This window comes from Canis aureus, chromosome 1, assembly GCF_053574225.1.
Source record: "Canis aureus isolate CA01 chromosome 1, VMU_Caureus_v.1.0, whole genome shotgun sequence".
Classification (NCBI taxonomy): domain Eukaryota; kingdom Metazoa; phylum Chordata; class Mammalia; order Carnivora; family Canidae; genus Canis; species Canis aureus.
Window position 1 is genome coordinate 14,125,141 of NC_135611.1, and position 20,707 is coordinate 14,145,847.

Consider the following 20,707-nt stretch of genomic DNA (forward strand, 5'->3'; position numbering starts at 1 on the left):
GGAGCGGGAGCGGGAGCGGGAGCGGGAGCGGGAGCGCGGCGGGAGCGCGGAGGGGGCGGCCGCCGCCGGCGCCGCCGCGCAGGAGCAGGAGGAGGAGAAAGGGTGCGCGGCCCGGAGGCGGGGTGCGCCGGTGGGGTGCAGCGGAAGAGGGGGTCCAGGGGGGAGAACTTCGTAGCAGTCATCCTTTTTAGGAAAAGAGGGAAAAAATAAAGCCCTCCCCCGCCCGCGCCTCCTCCCCACCCCTCGCCGCACCACACACGGCGCGGGCTGCTGGCGCTCGGCACCCGCGGCCCCGGCGCGTCCCGCCCTCCTCTCGGGCGGCTTTTCGGAGGAGGCGGTCGCCGCTCGGAGTTGGATCGGAAGAGGGCTCCGGTCCCCGCCTGCCTCCCGCGGAGGAGCCAAGCGGTCCCGCGGACCGAGATCCATGTCGGTGCCCGCGCGCGGCTGTGCGTGTGTGAATCGCCAGGAGGGGGGAGACCACCGGACTCGTGCACACGCCGGGCTGGACGTTGTGATTCATCTGCCGCCGCCGCCGCCGCCGCCGCCGCCGCCTTTCCCCCTCGTGCTCCTGAGCTCTCCGGTTGGGATTCCGACGGATTGACATTTCTGTGAAGCAGAAGTCCGGGGACCAAACTGGAAATTCTCCTGATTTTTTTTTTTTTTCCTTCCCCCTTCCCTCCCCCAACTCCTGGTTTCATTCGGAAGTTTCAGAGCAGCCACAACCGGAGAGTCCCGAAGATTGGTGGAATCTTTTGCCTTATGCATTTGTTTTGTTTTCACAAAAAAAAAAAAAAAAGGGAAACTTGACAGAGAGGATCATGCTGTCCTTAAAAAATACAAGTAAGTTCTCTGCACAGGAAATCGGTCTAGTGTAACTTTCCGTGGAAACATTTGCGATTTTTCACTTGAGGTGCATTCGAGTTAAGTCTAATTTCCAGGCAGTTTGATACATTTCTTTTAAGCCGTGTGACCTGTAGTGTGTGTCTGTGCCCTGCTTTTTCCCCCCTCCCGGTGTATGAAGGAAAATGCACCTGATTCTGACATAGTTTTCTTTTTGACCTTTCAGCATCGCAGAGGAAGTAGACTGATACTAACAGTAATTAATAATCATGTGCCTCGTGAAATAAAGATCCGAAAGGAGTTTAAGTAAAAATTTCCTGCATCTCATGCCAAGAGGGAAACACCAGCATCAAGTGTTCCGCGTGACTGAAGACACCCCCTCATCCAAGAATGCAAAGCACATCCAATAAAATAGCTGGATTATAACTATTCCTTCCTTCGGGGCCGCGGGGCGGGAGCAGGGGCGAGAGGTGCTGCTGGTACCCGGCTGCTCGTGCCCCGGGGAAGGATGGCGCACGCTGGGCGAACAGGGTACGATAACCGGGAGATAGTGATGAAGTACATCCACTACAAGCTGTCGCAGAGGGGCTACGAGTGGGACGCGGGAGAGGCGGGCGCCGCGCCCCCGGGGGCCGCCCCCGCGCCGGGCATCTCCGCCTCGCAGCCCGGCCGCGCCCCCGCGCCCGCCAGGACCTCGCCGCCCCCGCCCCCCGCCGCCCCCGCCGCCGCCGCCGCCGCCGCGGGCCCCGCGCCCAGCCCCGTGCCACCTGTGGTCCACCTGACCCTGCGCCAGGCCGGCGACGACTTCTCCCGCCGCTACCGCCGCGACTTCGCCGAGATGTCCAGCCAGCTGCACCTGACGCCCTTCACCGCGAGGGGACGCTTTGCCACGGTGGTGGAGGAGCTCTTCAGGGATGGGGTGAACTGGGGGAGGATCGTGGCCTTCTTTGAGTTCGGTGGGGTCATGTGTGTGGAGAGCGTCAACCGGGAGATGTCGGCCCTGGTGGACAACATCGCCCTGTGGATGACTGAGTACCTGAACCGGCATCTGCACACCTGGATCCAGGACAACGGAGGCTGGGTAGGTGCACGTCTGCTTGAATGGGAGTCTGGGCTGGATGTTTCAGAGCTGAGGCTCAGAACCCCTGGTTGGAGTGTGGGGGGGCCCTCGGCCCCATGGGGCTGGTGAGCCCGGGAAGAGCAGTCGGGTTGCCCCCCGGCCGCAGCGCTCCCGGCCGGCTCTGTTGTGGATGATTTCTTCTGGCCCAGAGTGTTTTCCTTACTTGCCAGCCGTGGAGGGTTAAGGATCCAGCATTTGCTATCCAGTGGGATCTGGGGATAAATGGTATCCCTTCGGGCTTTGTCAAACTGGAGGTCCAGGGATCCTCCTCCAACCCCCAATCCCACCCCCACCCTCACCCCCACGGCCGCCCCCTGGACTACCGATGACCCAGACTCCAGGTCAGGTTAGGTTGGCAATCGGCTTCTTAAACTAAGTTCCACACCCCCCCCCCCGCCCCCAACCGTGGGGTTCTTATTTATACTGCAATTTGTGAACTACCCAATTAGAAGAAGACTTCACCAGAGGACCAAAGGCATGCCTTTTCTGACTCACTGGGTGGGATCTACCCAAAGAGGAAATGCAGTGTAGCCCCTTTCCCTGGAAAACATAGAAGTGTTTGCAAAGAGGTAAGTTGACTTTCCGAGAGTCCGAGGACTCCATCCTGTGGGGTGTGGCACATGAGTTCCCTGTGGGCGTGGCTGAGTGTCTTGAAGAACTTTGGGGCTGTGGATACTTCATCTCATCAGTGACATAATTTGCCCTGGCTGCAGACTTTGTGTTCTGTTTCTGTACCTGGTGTATGATTTGGAAGTTTATGGTAATTATAGTATCTTTTGCTTTTCGCCACCTAGAGTCCACATCCTTTGATGGTCTCCTCTGCTGAAAAAACTTGCGTCTACAGTGTCTATATAAAGCATAGAAGCATTGATTCTCATCTGTGGATTCTCTCATGCTCTGACTTTAGTTGTAGTGATCGATGCCTGTAGCTTCGAAGAGCATCTGCGAGGTGTTTTGTTTTGTTTTTTTTGTTTTGTTTTTGTTTTTTTCTGGTGCTCTGTAGAGCTTCCATCACGTTACCATAAAGTTATTTTTGTGTGTGTGATTCTTTGGGGGAGGGGGCCCAGATCCTAAAACTGAAGAGTTGTATTTGAGATCTGCATCTGATCTATAAAGTTATTAATTTATGGAAAAGTAAAAGAGAAATCTTGTCTGAAAGTTTTTCAGGCATTTTGTTTTAATTTGAAGAATTATTTTTGAAAAAGGGTGCAACACGGTGCTTCCTTGTATAGTCTCTAGGGAGAATGAATGATGCTTTTATTTTATAGGGCCTTCCAGGAGCACAAAGCCTAGAAATGACTACAAGTGGATTCAATTTCAAGAAGCACATTACATATTTTACTACAGTTTACAAGTGTGCTAATATTAAGGCCAAGAAAAAGGAGAAAAAGCCAAGAAAGTAGATGGCTGACATGAAAATCTGATCCTACTTGATCAAAGTTAACAAAATTTTGATGCCACTGTTCAGTGTTTAAAAGTACAATATCCCCATTTAAATTTCTAACACTTAAAATGCTCTTCGTGAATCTTTTTTTTTTTTTTTTTTTCAAGATCCCATATTGTCAGATCTTTAGTATTTCTGGGAGAATTCACTAAAGGGTAAAAGAATATTTTTGTTAAATATTTGGTTAAGTAGGTGTTTTATTTTTAACCACCATAACCAAACAGGTAGAGGTTTCCAGGCTCCAAGACCAAAGTAAAACTCATTTGACAGTTCTACTATTTCATATTTTTATGAAAAAATATTTCAAGATTTTCTTTCTCGTTGAAAGAAATCCAAGGTGGTAACTGTCATCTGTTAAGAAATTTAATAAAAAGATAAGAAACAGACATGTGTTTATGGATAGACATTAAAATATAACCTTGGTCTTTGTTTTGTTGCATTGTACGGTGTTAACGTCTCATGCGAAGGAGTTTTCTTTTTAGATGAAAAAACTCTTTTTAACTCACTTTCAAAATAGTGTCTTCAAAATAGTAGAGCCTATCTTTGTGGTCAACAGGTATCTGAGATTGATAAATGTAGAGGCTATATTTTATGATGCCAAATCACAATGACACATCGTAGAACACGATAAAGAATTTTTTGACAAAACCTCTCACTGCAAAAATAAATCATATAGGGGCACAAATAGCTGATGGTAAAATGTGTAGTTTGCAGAACAACATATAGATGGATGACTATATAGGAAGACAAAGGAATTTGGCCAAAAAAGTATGTATCAGGAAATGTAATCACAAATGGATACTTTGGAATAAAAGTGGTAGAAGTTGAGAGTTATAAATGATTTACCTGTTCTTTCAAATGGGCACGACTAATCTAAATGTCTACTATGGCATGTGGACAGATTTTCCCCCCAAATTTGCTCCAGTCAGGGTTGCATCTCTAATACTGTGTTGCATCTTATAGCATAAAGTACTCAATGCCAGTGGTCAAGTTTCAGGAGAGCACTAGTCACTTAATGACTTGTGTGGCTTCTAGGACTCAGTGGATCAGCTCATCTACTGCATATATAATAATGGGCGCTTAGGTCAACAGCTTAGATTTGAAGTCACTTTTTTCTTTGCTGATGTTGATAGAAATCAGACTCCTGAGATTAAGGAAAACTGGTTGTATTCCATAATCCATAGCTTGGAGAAAGCGGCGTCTTAGAATGACAGGCGTCTGAGGGATAGTCCCAGAAGCCTACAAATTAAATAAAGACTAAAGAAGAAACTGGGTTAGAATGGAGTATGGCTTTATTTCTAAGTTCGAATAAGGCATTGTGAAGGAAGCAGGACAGAGGGAGTACAAGACAGCCTTAGTTCTAGGAAATGTCTGAGACCCTGCTACTCCAAGTGTGGTTCACAGACCAGCAGCAGGGGCATCACATGGGAGCTTCTTAGAGATGCACGATCTCAGGTTCCACCCCATAGCTAATGAGTCTGAATTTGTGGTTCTTAGGAGATACAGGTTTTTAGGCATGTTGGAGATGTTGACTATTACCTGCTGTTGGTTCCTGGGGCCATCTTTTAAGAAGAATGACAGTCTGTGGTGGGTCCTCCAGTAGCCCATTGATTCCAGTGGTCTCAGAGGTTTCTAATATTACCTAGAATACTGAATATTTACCAGTTGTTCACCAGTATGATATGATCCTTGGATGAAATAAATTGGAATGAAAGAGAGGAGATAAATTATTGTAAACTCCGTCTTCCCAAGAATGTTTTTCAAGGTAGCTAATACAGTTTGTATTGGCATTATTGATTCCAATAAAGTAACACAGCTTTTCTATTCCAATTAAAGGCAAGAGACTTAGCTCTTTAGATAGCTCCATTAGTTATTATTTTATCCCCTCATAACAAGGTTTGAGTTCTGTAGAGATGCCTTGAGTGAGAGTGCTTCAAGGCAAAGGGGCTCTTGTAGGCAAAGGGTTGAGATACGGGGAAGCTGATGGTGAATGGAATTGGTAGTTCCCCCCAAGCTGAGCAATGGGATGACATTCAGCTTCATGTCTCAGAAGAGAGTGAGGAGGTGTGGGCTATTAAAAGAAAGGGAAGCCTTAAATAAGAGATTAGCTTCATTCTGTTGATGAGATGGTGTCATGACTTTTCTTTTCTTTTCTTTTCTTTTCTTTTCTTTTCTTTTCTTTTCTTTTCTTTTCTTTCTTTTCTTTTCTTTTCTTTTCTTTCTTTCTCTTTCTTTCGTCTTTTGGTCTTTTGGTCTTTGTGGTTTAGGAAGACAGGAACTTACTTCTCCACATCCAGTAGAGGTTAGCTTCCTTTTTACTAGTTGGTCAGCAAGAGTTTCTGTCTTCTGTTGGCAGTCCAGACCCACCAAATATACTTGATTAACTGGAAAGCAGCACCATTCTCATGCTTGTGTACGAAATACGTGAAAAAGCATCATTTTCCTAGCGGCCAAGTATCAGCTGCTCATGGCCAGTTTTGGCAGCAAAATGATAGGGATTAAAAATAGTCTGAAGATGATCCAGTCTTCAATAGTACATTTGATGATGAACTTTCCTTGGGAAAGTGCATCTTTCTGCCTGCGAAGAATCACATGACCCCCTGCAATAATTTATTCTGTAGAAAAAAACACACATAGTCTCCCCTAGAGTTTGCAAGTCACGTGCTGTTGAGTGATTATATTTGTGGACCTTTGTAAACTGTTACAATTCACTTAGTTCCCTTTTCTGTTTTAAGGTTTTCATTGCTATTCAATGTTGGTTGCAAACATGGCTTTTCTTTTGTGCATCCTGTTACTTTTAGCCGTGCTTTCTAGCGAGAGCTGGTTGGTCTTTTTAGCAATCCTTGATTGAGCTGGTACCCTTCAGATTGCTTAAATGTCATTAGGCCACACAGCACACCAGGTAACAGAAAGCCACAGGTTTGTTTGGCGTGTGTGTGTGTGTGTGTGTTTAAAGTAAACTCTTACAGTTTTTCCTTATCTCTACTTCTAGTCCCAGTCAGCTGTTTGGAGGGATGATAAACTCACCCGTTAGGCAGGTGTGTGGGTGCTGTGTGTCGCTCCTGCTCAGCTCTCCCCATGCCCATTTCTGAGGTCACTCATCGTGTCTTAGCAATAGTTGAGCAAAGCAATACCTCAGCACAAATGTGTTTGTGCTGGAAAAACAACACTGTCTTTGTAGTGTACAAGTAGAAAGGTTCCCCCCAGAGATATATTGTATTTGAGGTTCAAAGGTTCTGTTAAACCTTTTTAAGGTAATCTAATATCACCTTATTCAGGTATAGCTATAACCTTGCAAGCCTTTCCCCAGCTACATACAGGAGACCACTCAGTGAATTTACTTCACTATGAAGCGTCTCTTTCATTCTTCTTGGTTTGATTCAGACAATATTAGTGTTTGACATCTCAATAGGATCAATGATGAAAATCCATCCAAGGACTGAGACAGTTGTTTGACAGACATTATTGCAAGTCTTTATGTGCCTGGTTCTGGGTTTGGTTGGGGACACAAGAAAGGGAGCTTTACCCTGCTTTGTGTGACCTCACAGGCTGACGTTGTAGGTGTCTAAGTAAACTCATAGTACATGCAGCCCGATAAGCATGATCCTAGGTTCTCAGATTTAGAGAGAAAAAGGAAGAAAAAAAAAAAAAAACTAAGTATATATTATTTTGCATACATTTCTAACTTTGTCTAAAAAAGTTGCTTCTAACCATATGGCTGTTCATGTGTGCATTAGGTCTTATTTAAATAGGAGAAATGTAGATAATTTAAAAAATACTGTACAATACTGACACACTTTTAAGAGAACTGAAAGGCAAGGGGAGTTCCCTTGTTAAATATTTATCCCTGAAGCCCTCTTAATACACATTAAGAAGACTTAATAAACACCTGTCTTCATTTTTTAAAAAGTATTTCATTCTTTGTATGTAAAAGACAATCAAGGCTTTGAATAGGATGATTAGAATAACTTAATTTGAAGAACTATCTTTCTTAAATCATCCTTGCATACAGAAAAATACAAGTTGATTTTGCACAGAACAGGGGCTCTTCCTCTGGGAGAGTTAAAAAACAAAAAAGCTTTTGTTTTCTTTTGTTTTAGGTCATAGGACTGTTTCGATTATTAAGAGGCTTCTCTTCCAAAACTCTGTTTATAGAAATTTCCAGTCCACTGTAGCATCTGTGTTCCTGAAGGGCAGGTGTTAGTTATACTGTCTAACTGCTTGCACTCCTGGTCCTCTTTCTTTAAATGGAGATTGTAAAACTTTTTGAAATGACAACAAAGCCTTTTTCATTTTAAAATTTGTTCTGATATATACTCGATTCTATAGTGCCAACGTTGTTTCTCTGCTTTTTATTTGCCAGACAAAAGATAAACCCAGCTGTCCTTCAGTAAGAATGACGACTGAATGATTGTTTCTATCTCTCCAAAGCCATTTGGGCTTTCTCAGGGGGACCCTGGCTCGTGACTGTCCCTTACCTGCCCATCATCCTGGCACCAGGCAACCTCCTGGATGTAGCTCCTTCTGCCCTCCCAACACGCGCAGGGTAGGATTCACCTGAGCAAAGAACACTATGCCTCCATACCAGCAAGAGGGAGCGGAAAACACTGTGGCGAGAGCTAGAATAGAACCTCCACTCACATCTTGTCACAAGGAGCTGGGCAAGGCTCAGTTCTGTCAACAGATACGATGCTTTCCCCAGAGGTCATGAATTGCAATCACGCACAGGATAAAGGATAGAATCTGCCAGCAGAACTTTTATTTGCTCTGATCTGTGCAGTGTGAGATGAGAGGGGTTATACTCTAGCCATAGATAAGTTTTGTCTAACTTAATTAAAATAACTTCTATTTGAGACTACTTCCCCAACTACCCCTTAAGCGTGTTTGAAAGGGAATGTCCCTGCTATGCTGGTGTGACCATTTATAGCACTATACCAAGAGCTACTTGGGTGATTTTCTTGGGCAATTGGCAGGATTCTGTGAGAAACTTCTCTACAGAACATGGACCTCTTTTCCGCATGACACATGGAACACACACTTCACTAGGAGACTGTTTGGAAAATTTTGTTTTCATCCTGCTCCTCGTTTTGCCCTCGGAATGTCAGGGATAGAGCCATATTCCATTTATAGTTAATAATCAGCTCATCAGCTCTCTGGGGCTTCAACATAATGAGTCAGAAACTTATGACTGACCCCACTCTCCTCTTTACTATGCCTCCTGAAAACAATCTGAGGACCCACTGTGTCAAGTGAAGCTTTACTATTTCAATGGAGATTTTTCCATTGAGACTAATGCAGCTTTCTTGTGACAGTTCCAATTACTATATTTCTCTCTTTTTAACTGTCTTCTCTTAAGCTGTGGAAGTATCTAGAATTTGTGACTTAGGATGCTTAGAGTACCAAACAAGGATCAACGTTGCAGGCTATCTCTTCTTGACTGTTTCCATCTCTTCTTGGTTGAGAATGAAGATTGCTTTAGCTGCACAACACCATGAATGTTGTATCTATGTAGTAACTCTGAAATTAAATTTCAGCCAGATAGTCCATTCAGGTGCATTTGAATTTTCCAGGAGAATCTGGAACAGATACTTAGTACTCTTAATTCACTAGCTATTTGCTATATATATTATCCTCCTGCAATTAGAATAGGAATAAAATTAACTGCACATTATATCATCAGCTTTAGAGATTATTTTATCCCTTAAGAAAAAAAAAAAAGGAAGTCCATAAGTGATGCCAGTTGGCACTTTTGAGTCTAAATTTTCAGGACTATCTCCTAGTCATTTCCCTTATGAATTCCTGCTAGCATATCTCTCTCTTTCTTGGTCTCTTGTTTTAAAACTGAAAGCTTTTAGAGGTGGATTTGAGTTTTTGTAATAACAAAATTATAAGTATAGTGAAGCAGAGCCACTTACTAAATATTTAAAGTGACCGTAAAAGAAGGAAACGGTATGAAGACGTCTTATCAAGGCAAACAAGCAATTGTTCTTAAAACTGAACTCACAAAGGGCAGGGATGGAAACAAAAAGAATTATGAAGATCTTGTGATGTCACATATCATGCACCTTAATTTTTTCCCTTGAAAACAAATTTACTGAGGGCTTACTATGTGCAAGGCTCTCTGCCACGTTTTAGTTGAGTAAAAAAGTGTGTAAGACCATCTTTGCCTTCAAGGAACTTACCAACCATTAGTGGGACTAAAAAGATGTAAATTGCTGTAGTCTCTGCCACTCTTTAGTGGATGGAGAGATCTGGCCCAGGATATGGAAGAGTTTCATGCAGGAGGGAGTAGGTAGGAGATGTGAGGAGAGGACATTTAGATAACTGGGCTGGAGAAATTAGAGCAGACAGGAATGTATGAGGCGCAATTGGGAATAGTAGAGTGACTTGGTGGAGGCATAGAGATCTTTCACAAGGTATGGCCAGGTCCTAAGTTGAGAGCTTTGTATTTAACTTGGTAGATGTTGAAAGGATAGTGGAAAGTGTTCTGAGGCAAGACAGGATGTGCAGGGTTGCAGAAGATTGCTGGATGGGGGTTTGAATCATGGTGGCAGAGTGGGGAATGGAAAAGATGGGGCAGATGCGGGGGGACGGTACCGAAGGGGAACCAAAGGACTGAGAACAGATTGAAGAAGCAGAAGACTGAAGCCTGAAACCCAGCTGGTTCAAGAGAGATCTTGTTCTCAAGAGAAAGAGGAAAGATAAGAACAGTTGCTGTTTTGTATGGGTAAATGTGATGAAGTTAATTTTGGACATTTGCAACTTGAGTTTCCAGGAGGATTTCTAAGTGGAAATGCCCAACAGCAGTTGGCTTTAAGGATCTGGAGCTCAAGAGAGAATTTGGGGCAAGAATACAATATGCCATTCCCCCCAAATTGGGTAGGTTTTCTATTCTTGCATTTCCAAGAGTGGTCCTAACTGCCCTTGCTGGTTCCATACTGCTTTCCTTCCAAAGTCCTCTGTAGACTTCTACGGATTGGACTGAGGTGATTTACTTGGGAATTAACTGTTCAAAGCATGACCTGCCTACTTAAACCATAATTCAACTTGAGTCAAGTGAGTATTGTCCCAGTATCCTGATAACAACCACCATTTATAGAGATGTTGTAAAATTGAAATGTTCTCCTTCGGTGGTACTGCATCAGTTAGTAAAATATTTCTCCTATTCTATTTAACCTGTGTCTCACAGAGTAGATTGTATGTATGCACAGTCATTGAATGAATTAATGAATAAAATTGATTGAATGAATGAATGAATAGAAGATTATGGAAGAGGCACTTTGAGCATCTAACTCATCCTAACCAACTAAAGTTCTCCTACTCTCCTTCCTAGAGAGTTTGTCTATGTGTTCCAAATGTCCCATGTCACAGATTCATGACTACTTAATAGAAAAAAAAAAGAAAAATACCTATTGAGTGTTTTGATTTCAGTGCTCATCACTGAATTGAAAAAGTATGTCAAAAAAAAAAAAAAAAGAAAAAGTATGTCATTCGTACGTGAAGAGAAGTCTTGATTGTGCTTTACATTAAATGTTTGACGTTAATAAAGTCTTTAGTGCTAACGTTAGATAGGAGGCGATGGGTTGTCACAGTATATTGTTTATACACGAATGTGCACAGTCTGTCTATATGTGTTTAGCTGCTCCCAGACGGTTCAAATCTCAAGCCCAGTGGAAGTCTTGATGTCTGAGATTTTCATCACCTTATCATTAAAGGAATCAGGGCTTGTCCAGGGTTCTCACAGTGGGAACAAGGTGGCTCCCCCCTAGTTAGTGTTGTCGGTCAATATAAAAGAACTACAGCATAAAAGTCATAGGGATAAATGATCCTCTCGTTCTTCTCCCACAAAAACAGGCAGCCAGTTGAAGGTGGAAGTCAGGAGAACTCAGTGTTCCCAGAGATGAGAGAACCTAAGATTTTATTTCTCCAGACACTGATACCCAAGAAGACCACCAGGGGTGTCATGGATATAACCACTGGCCTGGCAGCCTTGACTAAATTCTCTATTGCTTGAAGCAAGAATCACAGCCTTTCTGTGGTTTTAAGAACTGGTGGAATTTGTATTTTAAGAACCCTCATCCCTTGGCATGAAGCAAACTCAAAGCATTATTGCTCATCATTTGTCATCTGTTTGAGAAAGATCGTATGATTTGTTTACTTGTAATGAAGCTTGACCATACTTCTCCAGGGGCTTTTTAAAAAGAAGGATGTGTCAGCTTGCAGATTTGTCCCCATGAATGAAACCACAAGCAAATTCTCTTCTCTCTCCCATCCTCCCTCGTTTCTTTAGTGACCATCTGTGCATTATGTTACCATTGCCAGACCCTCTTCAAGTGGCTTATCTATGAGTGAATTCAGAAACTTCAAATTATAAAGGACACCCAGATAATTGGCCTGTTCTCCAAAGTATGTGTCCCCTGTGCTGCTGCCAGATTCCTTCTTAATGAATACATCCAGTGACAGTGGGATTCTTGAGCTTGTCCGTATCCGTGAGAAAATGAGCTTCCCTGCTTTGTAACAGCTTGTGGCTCGGGGAAAAAAAATGACAGCCATTGCACAAGTCTCCTTTGAAAGTCGTCTTCTTTCCCATAAATGATACTTTGAGAACACACTTAAGGGGTTATTAGTTTTCTATTTCATGCTTGGCCTGTGTGTGAGAATAACACCAGCTGTCACTGCAAATCAGTAGCTAAACACGCTTTGTCTGGTTAATGTGAGCATTTAATATTTGGCTCAATTAAAAATTAACTGATGAAAGTACATGTCAAATGGAAATCGAAAATACCTTTGTAAGGAATATTGAAAGGGCATGACCAATGAGGAAATTAGTGGTTTTAAAATGTGGAGACTTTGGGGAAATTTAGAGTCGAGACACTTGACTCTTCCTTCAGACCTCTCTACCTGTTTGATACTGAAAAGGATGCCCTCATTCTTACTATGAAGGACCCAGTTGCATCTCTATGTTTTCTACAGAGTTACTACAGTGTTGTGTTTTGTTTTGTTTTGTGCTGGAGCATACAATTAAAGCACACAGAACAGGAGATCGGTTATTCATTTGTCCCACACATTTTTTTTTTTTTTTTTTTTTAATTAAGCACATGCTATAGGCCAGGCCCTGGGGAAGTACATGGTGGGAACAAGATAGGGCTCACAGTCTGTGGGGTGGAGATCTTCACACAGCAACTGTAGTGGAGTCTGGGTAGAGCTAGGAAACATACAACCATAGTAGCAGCGTTTATCAGAGTCAAGGAAGTCTTCCCAGGAAAGTCCTTCCCAGGAAAGGAAGCCTGAAGGATCAGTGGGAGCTAATGTAGAGAAGTAGGAAGGAGGAACAAAGTGTGGCGAGCAGAAAGGACCTGTGGATCAAAGGCCAGGGGCCCAAGGAGTCCAGCCTGGCTGGAGGGAGGAGTGCAAGGGGGCAGGTCAGAAAGGCAATGCGGGATATGTGCCCCCGTCCAGCGGTTTGTTCTAGAAAGGTCCTGCCATGAATGAGACTGGGAGAGGCTAAATGAGCAGGAGACCATGTGCCTGACCTACCTAGAGGAACGGTAGTGGGGACATCGAGAAACTGATAACCTTAAGCAATGGCTAGGACTAGAAGGGAGAGATTTTTATTTAGGAAGATGTAGTGATGATGGACTGAATGCTTCAGAACCTGGCGCATTTCTTCTCCAATTACAGTGCTCTTTTTCCATAATCATTCTGAAAAGACTGGTCCTCGTTGTAGCTGTAGATCCATACATATATATATATATTTTTTTTTTTCTTATTTCCCGTTCGTTTACATTAACACTGCCGGGTTGGAAATTTTATGTTGTTAGAATTCACATTGTAATAAATCCTCATCGACAACCAGTTAAGAAAAGTGTATTTTTTTGTTTTTGTTTTGTTTTTTTAAGAAAAGTATATTTGAAGAAAGAAAGAATTCCGTTTTGAAAGGCAGTTTGCATAGACGTTTCCTCCTCGTGAAAAAAATCACAACAGTGGGATCTCACCTGGGCAGAGGATTTTAAAGTTTCCAAAGGCATTCCGTGTCTGTTGGTGCCCTTGTCTTCATGATGACCCTAGGTAAGGCAGGTATTATATTCCCACTTCTCTCTGCCTTCCTCTGCCCACACCCTTTGTGTCATTTGTTTATTCCCATGCAAGGAGAAAAGCGCCTGAGAAAGCTGTGTGAGAGCCAGTAAGTCCAAAGGAGCTGGTATTCATTCCCAGACTCAGAGTCTAGTGGGTATTTCTTTACACTGTGCTGCTTCTCAGGGTATGTTTTCACAAGGACACCAGATTCCTCAATAGAAACTTAATCAAGTATATCTAATTTTGAAAAATAGTATCCTCCACTGCTTTTTATCTCAGGAAATGTCCGGAAAATTAAAAATATAGTCTTTTGTTTCACGTTATTTTCCCTCCTTTGATTTGGCTTTTGGAGGGTGTTTTGTGTTTATGGCAGGGGGGCATCTAACCTCTTGCCATCTGATGCTCACCCATTTGCTCAAGACCCTGTGGGTGTGCTTGAGAGCTGGGCAGTCTTGAGCAGGTAACTCCTCCAAGGGGAAAGTAGAATGAGGGACAGGACAGTTCTCAAAACTCAGCGTGAGGGTTCTGGGCAACAGCAGGGCAGGCAAAATTATGTGAATATAGATGATCATTTTGATTGTTCGGGGTCTAACTAGGAATGCACGTTTTTTATTAACTTTTAAAGTTGGCCTCTTCTCTTTAGGTAAGCAACATAAACTTGGCATAAGCGTTAAACATAAAAGCATTAAAGCACTTTTTGAATTTAAAAAGTGGTGGAGCCTTCATCAGTAAGATTCCCAGAGTGTCTAAAGGGCATGTGGCTATTTTAGTTCAACCTCATTTATTCAACAAATATTTAGAAGAGCGCTGGAGCTGTAACAGAAAACATGGCAGTCAAGAACTGTCTCTCCTACCTCCCATGAATCAAACATGGTGAGGAAGTTAGAACATAAAGGGGCAAATAATTAACCATAGAAGAAGTACAATATAACAGAAAGGAGACAGTTTGATACAGGATGGTTGGTGGGGCTTCTTAACTCTTAAATGAGTTCTAGGGATCTTCTAGTAGTATTGCAGATCACACAGAGGAGGTTAAATGGCTTTTTAAAGTTAACAGCTGAAAACATAAATGTTCTACCTTAAAATTAGTGTGTGTCTTAGTATAACACAGCCCATAGGTCAGTTTAAGATGGGTTACCATGCACAATATGGGGTTTAAAAAAACTTCCATTTTTAGCTAAAATGTTTGGGGCATTTTCCCCCCCTTCTCCCTACTGATCTTTTCATCTCCCCCATTTCCACATATCACAACACTGCTCAGTGGCCCCAGTCACTGAAAGTTGGGAGGAAGGAAGGAATTGATCGAACCCCAACACGTGCTAGACTCTGGGCTTGACGCTGCTATGGATAGGAGATAATTTAACCCCCACAACCTCTTCTGAGGGTAGGAAGTAGAATTATAGATTGAGGAAGCAGAGATTTTGCAAAATCAAGGAATTTTGCACAGTAAGAGGCAAAAGTAGATCCTTTTTTAGGCAATCCAAGTGGTCATGGATGTCCTCTAAAACTTCAAGATTTTTGTTGTTGTTGTTTTTAATCTAAGAAACCTATTAAAAAGTAACAATTTGATGCATGTGACTGTTTGGTTCCTTTTGTGTTTCCTTAGGAAGCCAGTTAGTCATCTTTATTTTAGTAACAAGGAGGTAAAATCTTTCATAACATGAACTTTCAAAAGTTCTTTCATAGCTGAAGAGAAGAGATAGAGAAATGTTTTGTTTCTGTCTCTCTCCTCATTGGCTCCAACGGGTCTTTGTAAATAGCCTTTGAAAAATAAGTGGTAGTCACTGTTTTATACCAAGACCAGACACCTGATTCAGAAGCTGTCCCAGGGGTCAGAGTGTGTGTGTTGGAATAGCAGATCCACAGTGCTTTCCTGGTTCAAGAGAAGTGACCTCATTGTCCAATTGTAACCTGCTCGATGCCTTAATCAAAAGGTGGGAAAAGTCTGCGGTTTTACCTCTGGTGTGATCCTGAGCCCTTTGCTGTCTTATTTTAGGCATGACCTTAGTGTTTTTTTTCCAGAGCCCAAAGGTAGAGTGACACGTAACTCAAGCTTATACGATGATGATGTATTTTTTTAAAAATATTTAGCTGTAAATTTTATTCTACTCATAAACAAACCCACTTTCAGCAACAGGGGTGTATCAAGGGAGAGTTATTTCCATCTCCCTTGGTTTAATTTGGATACATTTGACCTAGAACAGCACAGTCTTTCCACAATAACATTTGAACAGGATGCTGCTGTGCTGGTTTTCAGGGCTCACGGAGTTTCAGCGTGGGCCAGGAAACTACTTTCTTAAAAGAAACTTAAACGCTAAGTTCTGACAAGATAGGAAACTCTTACTAGGCTCCTTATTAAACTCCTCTCTTGTTTTTCCTGATTTCTCATGAATTTATATATCTCTTTGTATTATTAAACAATGTAGGTTGAACATTTAACTTAAGTTCATGTGTTGAATAACTCAAATTCAGAAAGCATAAAATAAAAACAAAAACTGTTCTTAAAGGGTTTGCTTAAGAAAGCATATATGAATAAAAAATTAAACATTTCTCCCAGGCGCCACATGTTCTAATTTTTTAGAGTAGAGCTTCATGGTATGTCATAAGGAAGCAAAAAAGGAAGGGAAATTATTATTCAGACAGAGGGACAATAGTAACCCTTTCATTATTTGAGACAGAGTTCAAAACCAGGCCCCCAAACCCTGGGATCTGTGTGAATTGAACCGAACTTGCCACCAGCTATTTCCGCTCTCTTCTGTGGACTAGACTGCTTTGCCAGTGGGGGTCCAATATAATCTAAAATGTGTAATTTATAAGCTATAACCCCACATGATAATGTTTAAAAGTCTGCTAATGTATTTTTACAAATCCTTGAAATCCCAATGACCATAGATGATAATTAGGATCTTTATTCTTTAATGGCCTTCTTTCTGTGTGACCTCTTAGTGGTAGGGATTGATCTCAGGACAAGGGCCTTGGATTCTGTGTCCAGGCCAGGCTCACTAGTGTCCAGTATGAAAGAGGAGAAAGCCCTGCCCTTCCTCTGCCTCAGTTCTACCTGCGATTTATAATGTCTACGTGGAAATGAAGAGTACTCATTTGTCACCAGGATTATAATTGGCGAATGAACGGTCTTTATGACCACAAAGTCCATTAACACTCTGTTTAGCAATTATGATGATTCTAAGCACAACTAAGAACCAGGAAGTAATTTCAGCCCCTGCTATGCAGAAGGGTAACACAAAGGTTACACGCCAAAGGTCACACCATTAGTCATAAGAGCTTGGCCATCATTCGTAACAGATTTGGGTGCGCACTTGTGTGCATGGAGAGAAAGAGACAGAGGAATAGACATAACCTAAAAGTTACCATCTTGACCATTTTTTAAGTGCCATTCTACATTGACAATATCATGCCGCCATCATCACCACCCCTTCCAGAACTCTTTCAGCACCCCAAACTGAAACTCTGTATCCATTAGACACAGACTCCCCTCTTCCTCCCCTCAGCCCCTGGTAACAACTATTTGACTTGTATCTGTGAATTTGACTACTCTAGGCACCTCATACAAGCCAATCGCACAGTCTGCCCTGTGTCTGCCCACGGGCTTATCTCACGTAACATCACGTTTTCAAGGTTCATCCATGGTGTAGCGTGTGTGTCAGAATTTCATTCCTTCTTAAGGCTAAATAATTTTCCAGTTTTTTTTTTTTTAATACATGTTCTCACAAGACTGGTTATCTTTTTTTTTTTTTCCAGTCCATAGAGATGGCACATACCGTCAATTAGTACTGAGTGGGCAGCAGAGCCTGCAAATTATTAGAAAAATCACTTAAAAAAAAATTTCATGAGAGACAGAGAGGCAGAGACACAGGCAGAGGGAGAAGCAAGGTCCATGCAAGGAGCCCGATGTGGGACTCGATCCCAGGACTCCGGGATCATGATCTGAGCGGAAGGCAGATGCTCAACCCCTGAGCCACCCAGGTGCCCCTAGGAAAATCACTTTTAAGAGTTGGACAGTAGGGAAGAGGGTAACAGCACTATGAGACCTGGCTCGGGAGCAACAGACACGGCTGTCGAGCCTCCTCTGTGTGGGGCAGCCTGTCCTGAAGGCCTCAGCAGCCTCTGAGGTTCTCTCTGGCTGTGTCACAGGCCAGGCTCGCGTTCTCCTCACGCTGCTGCTGACTCATCAGGACGGGTCACTTCCAGAAGGAGAGTTGAAGAGATCAGGGAAAGTGGGTCATCCCTTTCTGACGCGTCTCCATCCCAAATGGTTAAGATTTTTTAAAAGTTTCGGCTTCAGTCATCTGAAAAATCCACTTGCGTGAAATGATTCATTCCAGAATGTGGGGCCAGAGGCAAGAGGCGAGGCAGGAGCTTAGGTGTAAAGGAAGGAGCAGCAGGCGAACCGGGGCCCTGGCTTGCCTGCATGTCTTTCCTCGCGCCTCACTTTCTGGAACCGAGCTTTGGGAGGAAGTAGACTTGAGGGGCTCTGAGTGTTGGTATTCCTGGGGCAGTTTCCTTTGTCAATGCTGGGGCTCCATTATCCTCGCTCGGCCTGGGGGACACTGTTGGCATATCTTGAGTCGTCGGCCCACCTGAGGAGGTGAAGGAGGGCTCCCCAGAGGACGGGCCGGGGGGGTGGGGAGGGCTGGGTCTGAAGGGTAGAGACGAGCTGGCCCTGCAGAGAGTGGGAAAGGGTCCTGCGTGCAGATAAACAGAGCCATGGGCAGGGTGTGATGAGCTTGGGGAAGGTACAGAGGTCAGCATGACCAGAATGTAGGGGGCAGGGGTGGAACGCAAGGAGATGAGGCAGGAGGGATAGCCAAGGCTGGTTCGCTGAGGCCCTGGTGTGTCCCCGAGGAATTTAGGTTGGATCTTTATGCGGCAGAGAGCCAAGAAAGGTTTCTAGCAGGGTAGTGATTTTTTTGCTGGCGGTGGAGGGGCAGGAGGGAGGCCAGGTGGGAAGAAGTGGCAGGTGTCCATCTTGGGATGGGGCTGAGCACCTGCACCTGGACCCCTTCTGCTTCTTCCCAATGGGATGGGACGGCCGTGAAAGACATTTCAAAGGCCAAAGCTGTTGGGTTGTGCCTAAGAGTTGAGGAATACAGTCTGACCATCACTGAATACTCGGTGCTTAGTGCTGGGCAAGCATACAGTAGGTGCCCAATAAACATCGACTGGCTGACTGGACAGCTGTCTGTGTGGGTATTAGGAGCAGTGGCAGCAGCGTTAGAGGGACAGCCCAGCCACATCATGATAGAGGAGATGAGATGTTTGTAAGGGTGTGAACTCCGGGTCACATACTTTGCAAACGGCCTATCTACATGAACACGTTTCTTTCTTAGGATGGTCTGGGGAGCCTGGTGCAGTTTTATCCTTGGAGATGAGGAAACAGGGGCTTGGAGAGGTGACCCACTCAGCTTGCTTTGGGGGTTGAGCTGGGATTTGAACTTAGGTATCCGCGGAGTCTTGGGTGCCCTTAATCACAGCGCTATGGCCTCTCCTCTTCTGGAGTTTCCGGGAAGCCGCTTGTATCAAGGCCCCAGGAGTGATGAGTGGGCAAACATAACCAGCGGCAGGATGCAGAGAAGCCTGTTTAGGAAACCATTTATCTCACATAGACATACCATCTGAGATGACCTTAGTAGAAAGAACAATGGCAGTAATAACAGCACTGTATTTTTTTCCCTGGCATAAGAAACCAGCTTTGTAATGAAAATGGAATTTCTCTGGGAAAGAGTCCTAGAAAGAGATAGGCAGTTGAGATAAAATAACAAATTATAAACTCATATCAGAATGTTTTCTGTGTGTTTTCCCTTGCACACTTGCCTTCTCTGTTTTGTCATTTACTTTGTTCACTTGCTACCTGTGGATCCATGCCCCTTGCCCCCCACTCTTGCCCCCCAGTCCTGTGACCCAGAGGAAGAGAAAGGAGCGTGTGCATCTAGAGGCAATCGCGTGCTCCTTGGCATTTACCTTCAAAATACCTGGAGGAAAGGGGAAGGGGTCCTATAGGGTAAACACTGCTTTTGGGATGGAAGCCTGTGGCTTTCTGGAATGAAGGGTGGTGAGTTTGGGTTCCCAGGTGGCCCATGGGTTGGAATCTGAGCTCCCTGGTGTTCAGGTGTGTGCGCCGTCATGGATCATTACAACCCCAACTGAAGCTGTGTTTTCGTGCCATAGGTCAGAGTCATATAAAATAAACTCTTGTCATAACAAAGGATGCAGCAGCCAGATTACATCTTGGAGTTCCTTCACTCACTTACCCCAGAGGACACTGATTTTCATGGCAGTGTGGGGAAGGGATTCTATTTTTATGCTGATCCTAACTGGGGGTCTATCTTGCTCTACCACCCTTGTAAATAGTGATAAATGGTGGTGGCCATAGCAGCATGGAGAAAGAGTGTGGCCTGGAAACCCAGCCAAACTCTTGGCTCCAATTTTATGTAAATTCACTGAACAGAATGCAAATGATTTCACAGTAACATGGGACCCAGGGACAAGTGCTCATCTGTTTTCAGCAGTCTCCCTGGGCTTCTGGCAGCAGCCACTGTAGAGGCACGGAACGGAAAAGGTGGCTGGGAGGGAGGGGGTCCCGCCATCAGTAGAGAACTCACCTGGGATTTCACCATGAGCAGCAGTTATTTGTTTGGCATTCTGTGAGCAGGATTCTGGATTTCAAGAACAGGAAAAGATCAACACAGACTAATGCTTTTTTAAAATCCTTTATTCCTTCTCTTATCGCAAAGATGTTCCATGATCCCAGTAGATATCCAAACACTTATGTATCTCAAACGTATTGATTGGGCATTTAAGACAGTGTGCTAGGCATCGAAGAAAGACTCAAGTGCAACCATTAAAGCGTGAAACCATAACATAGTGTGTCTAAGATCTCCTTCACTCTCCAGTGCGGTAACCACTGGGCATGTGAAATGTGGCTAGCCTGAATAGAGATGTGATTGGAGTATAAAATACATAGCAGATTTCAAAGACTTAGTATAAAAAGATGAGTGCAAAAATACTTTATTAGTAATTTTTATGTTAATTGTATGTTGAAATGATAATGTTATGGATATATTGGTTTAAATAAAAATATATTAAATGTGGCCACTAGAAAATTTAAAATTACATATGTGGCTCATATTATATTTCTATTGGACAGCACTGGTCTAGATTGCTAACCATTTATTACACAGTGTGGTCACCTTTTTACTCCCATCTTT

The 20,707-nt window shown here is 43.6% G+C and overlaps 1 protein-coding gene across 5 annotated transcripts in view; it reads left to right on the top strand.

Moving 5' to 3' along the window:
• The first annotated feature begins 50 nt into the window (after nucleotides 1-50).
• The window catches only part of BCL2 (BCL2 apoptosis regulator), a 169,937-nt gene continuing 149,280 nt past the window's right edge, over nucleotides 51-20,707 (top strand). For 2 of the 5 annotated variants that reach the window (XM_077890969.1, XM_077890975.1), the window contains exons 1-2: nucleotides 52-840; nucleotides 1,067-1,921. In XM_077890969.1, the coding sequence (XP_077747095.1) occupies nucleotides 1,349-1,921 (573 nt within the window). In that variant the 5' untranslated portion in view covers nucleotides 52-840; nucleotides 1,067-1,348. Of the gene's footprint in view, nucleotides 841-1,066; nucleotides 1,922-2,754; nucleotides 4,677-20,707 lie in introns of those variants that run through there. The other 3 variants (XM_077890956.1, XM_077890963.1, XM_077890947.1) reach the window with 3 other exon arrangements.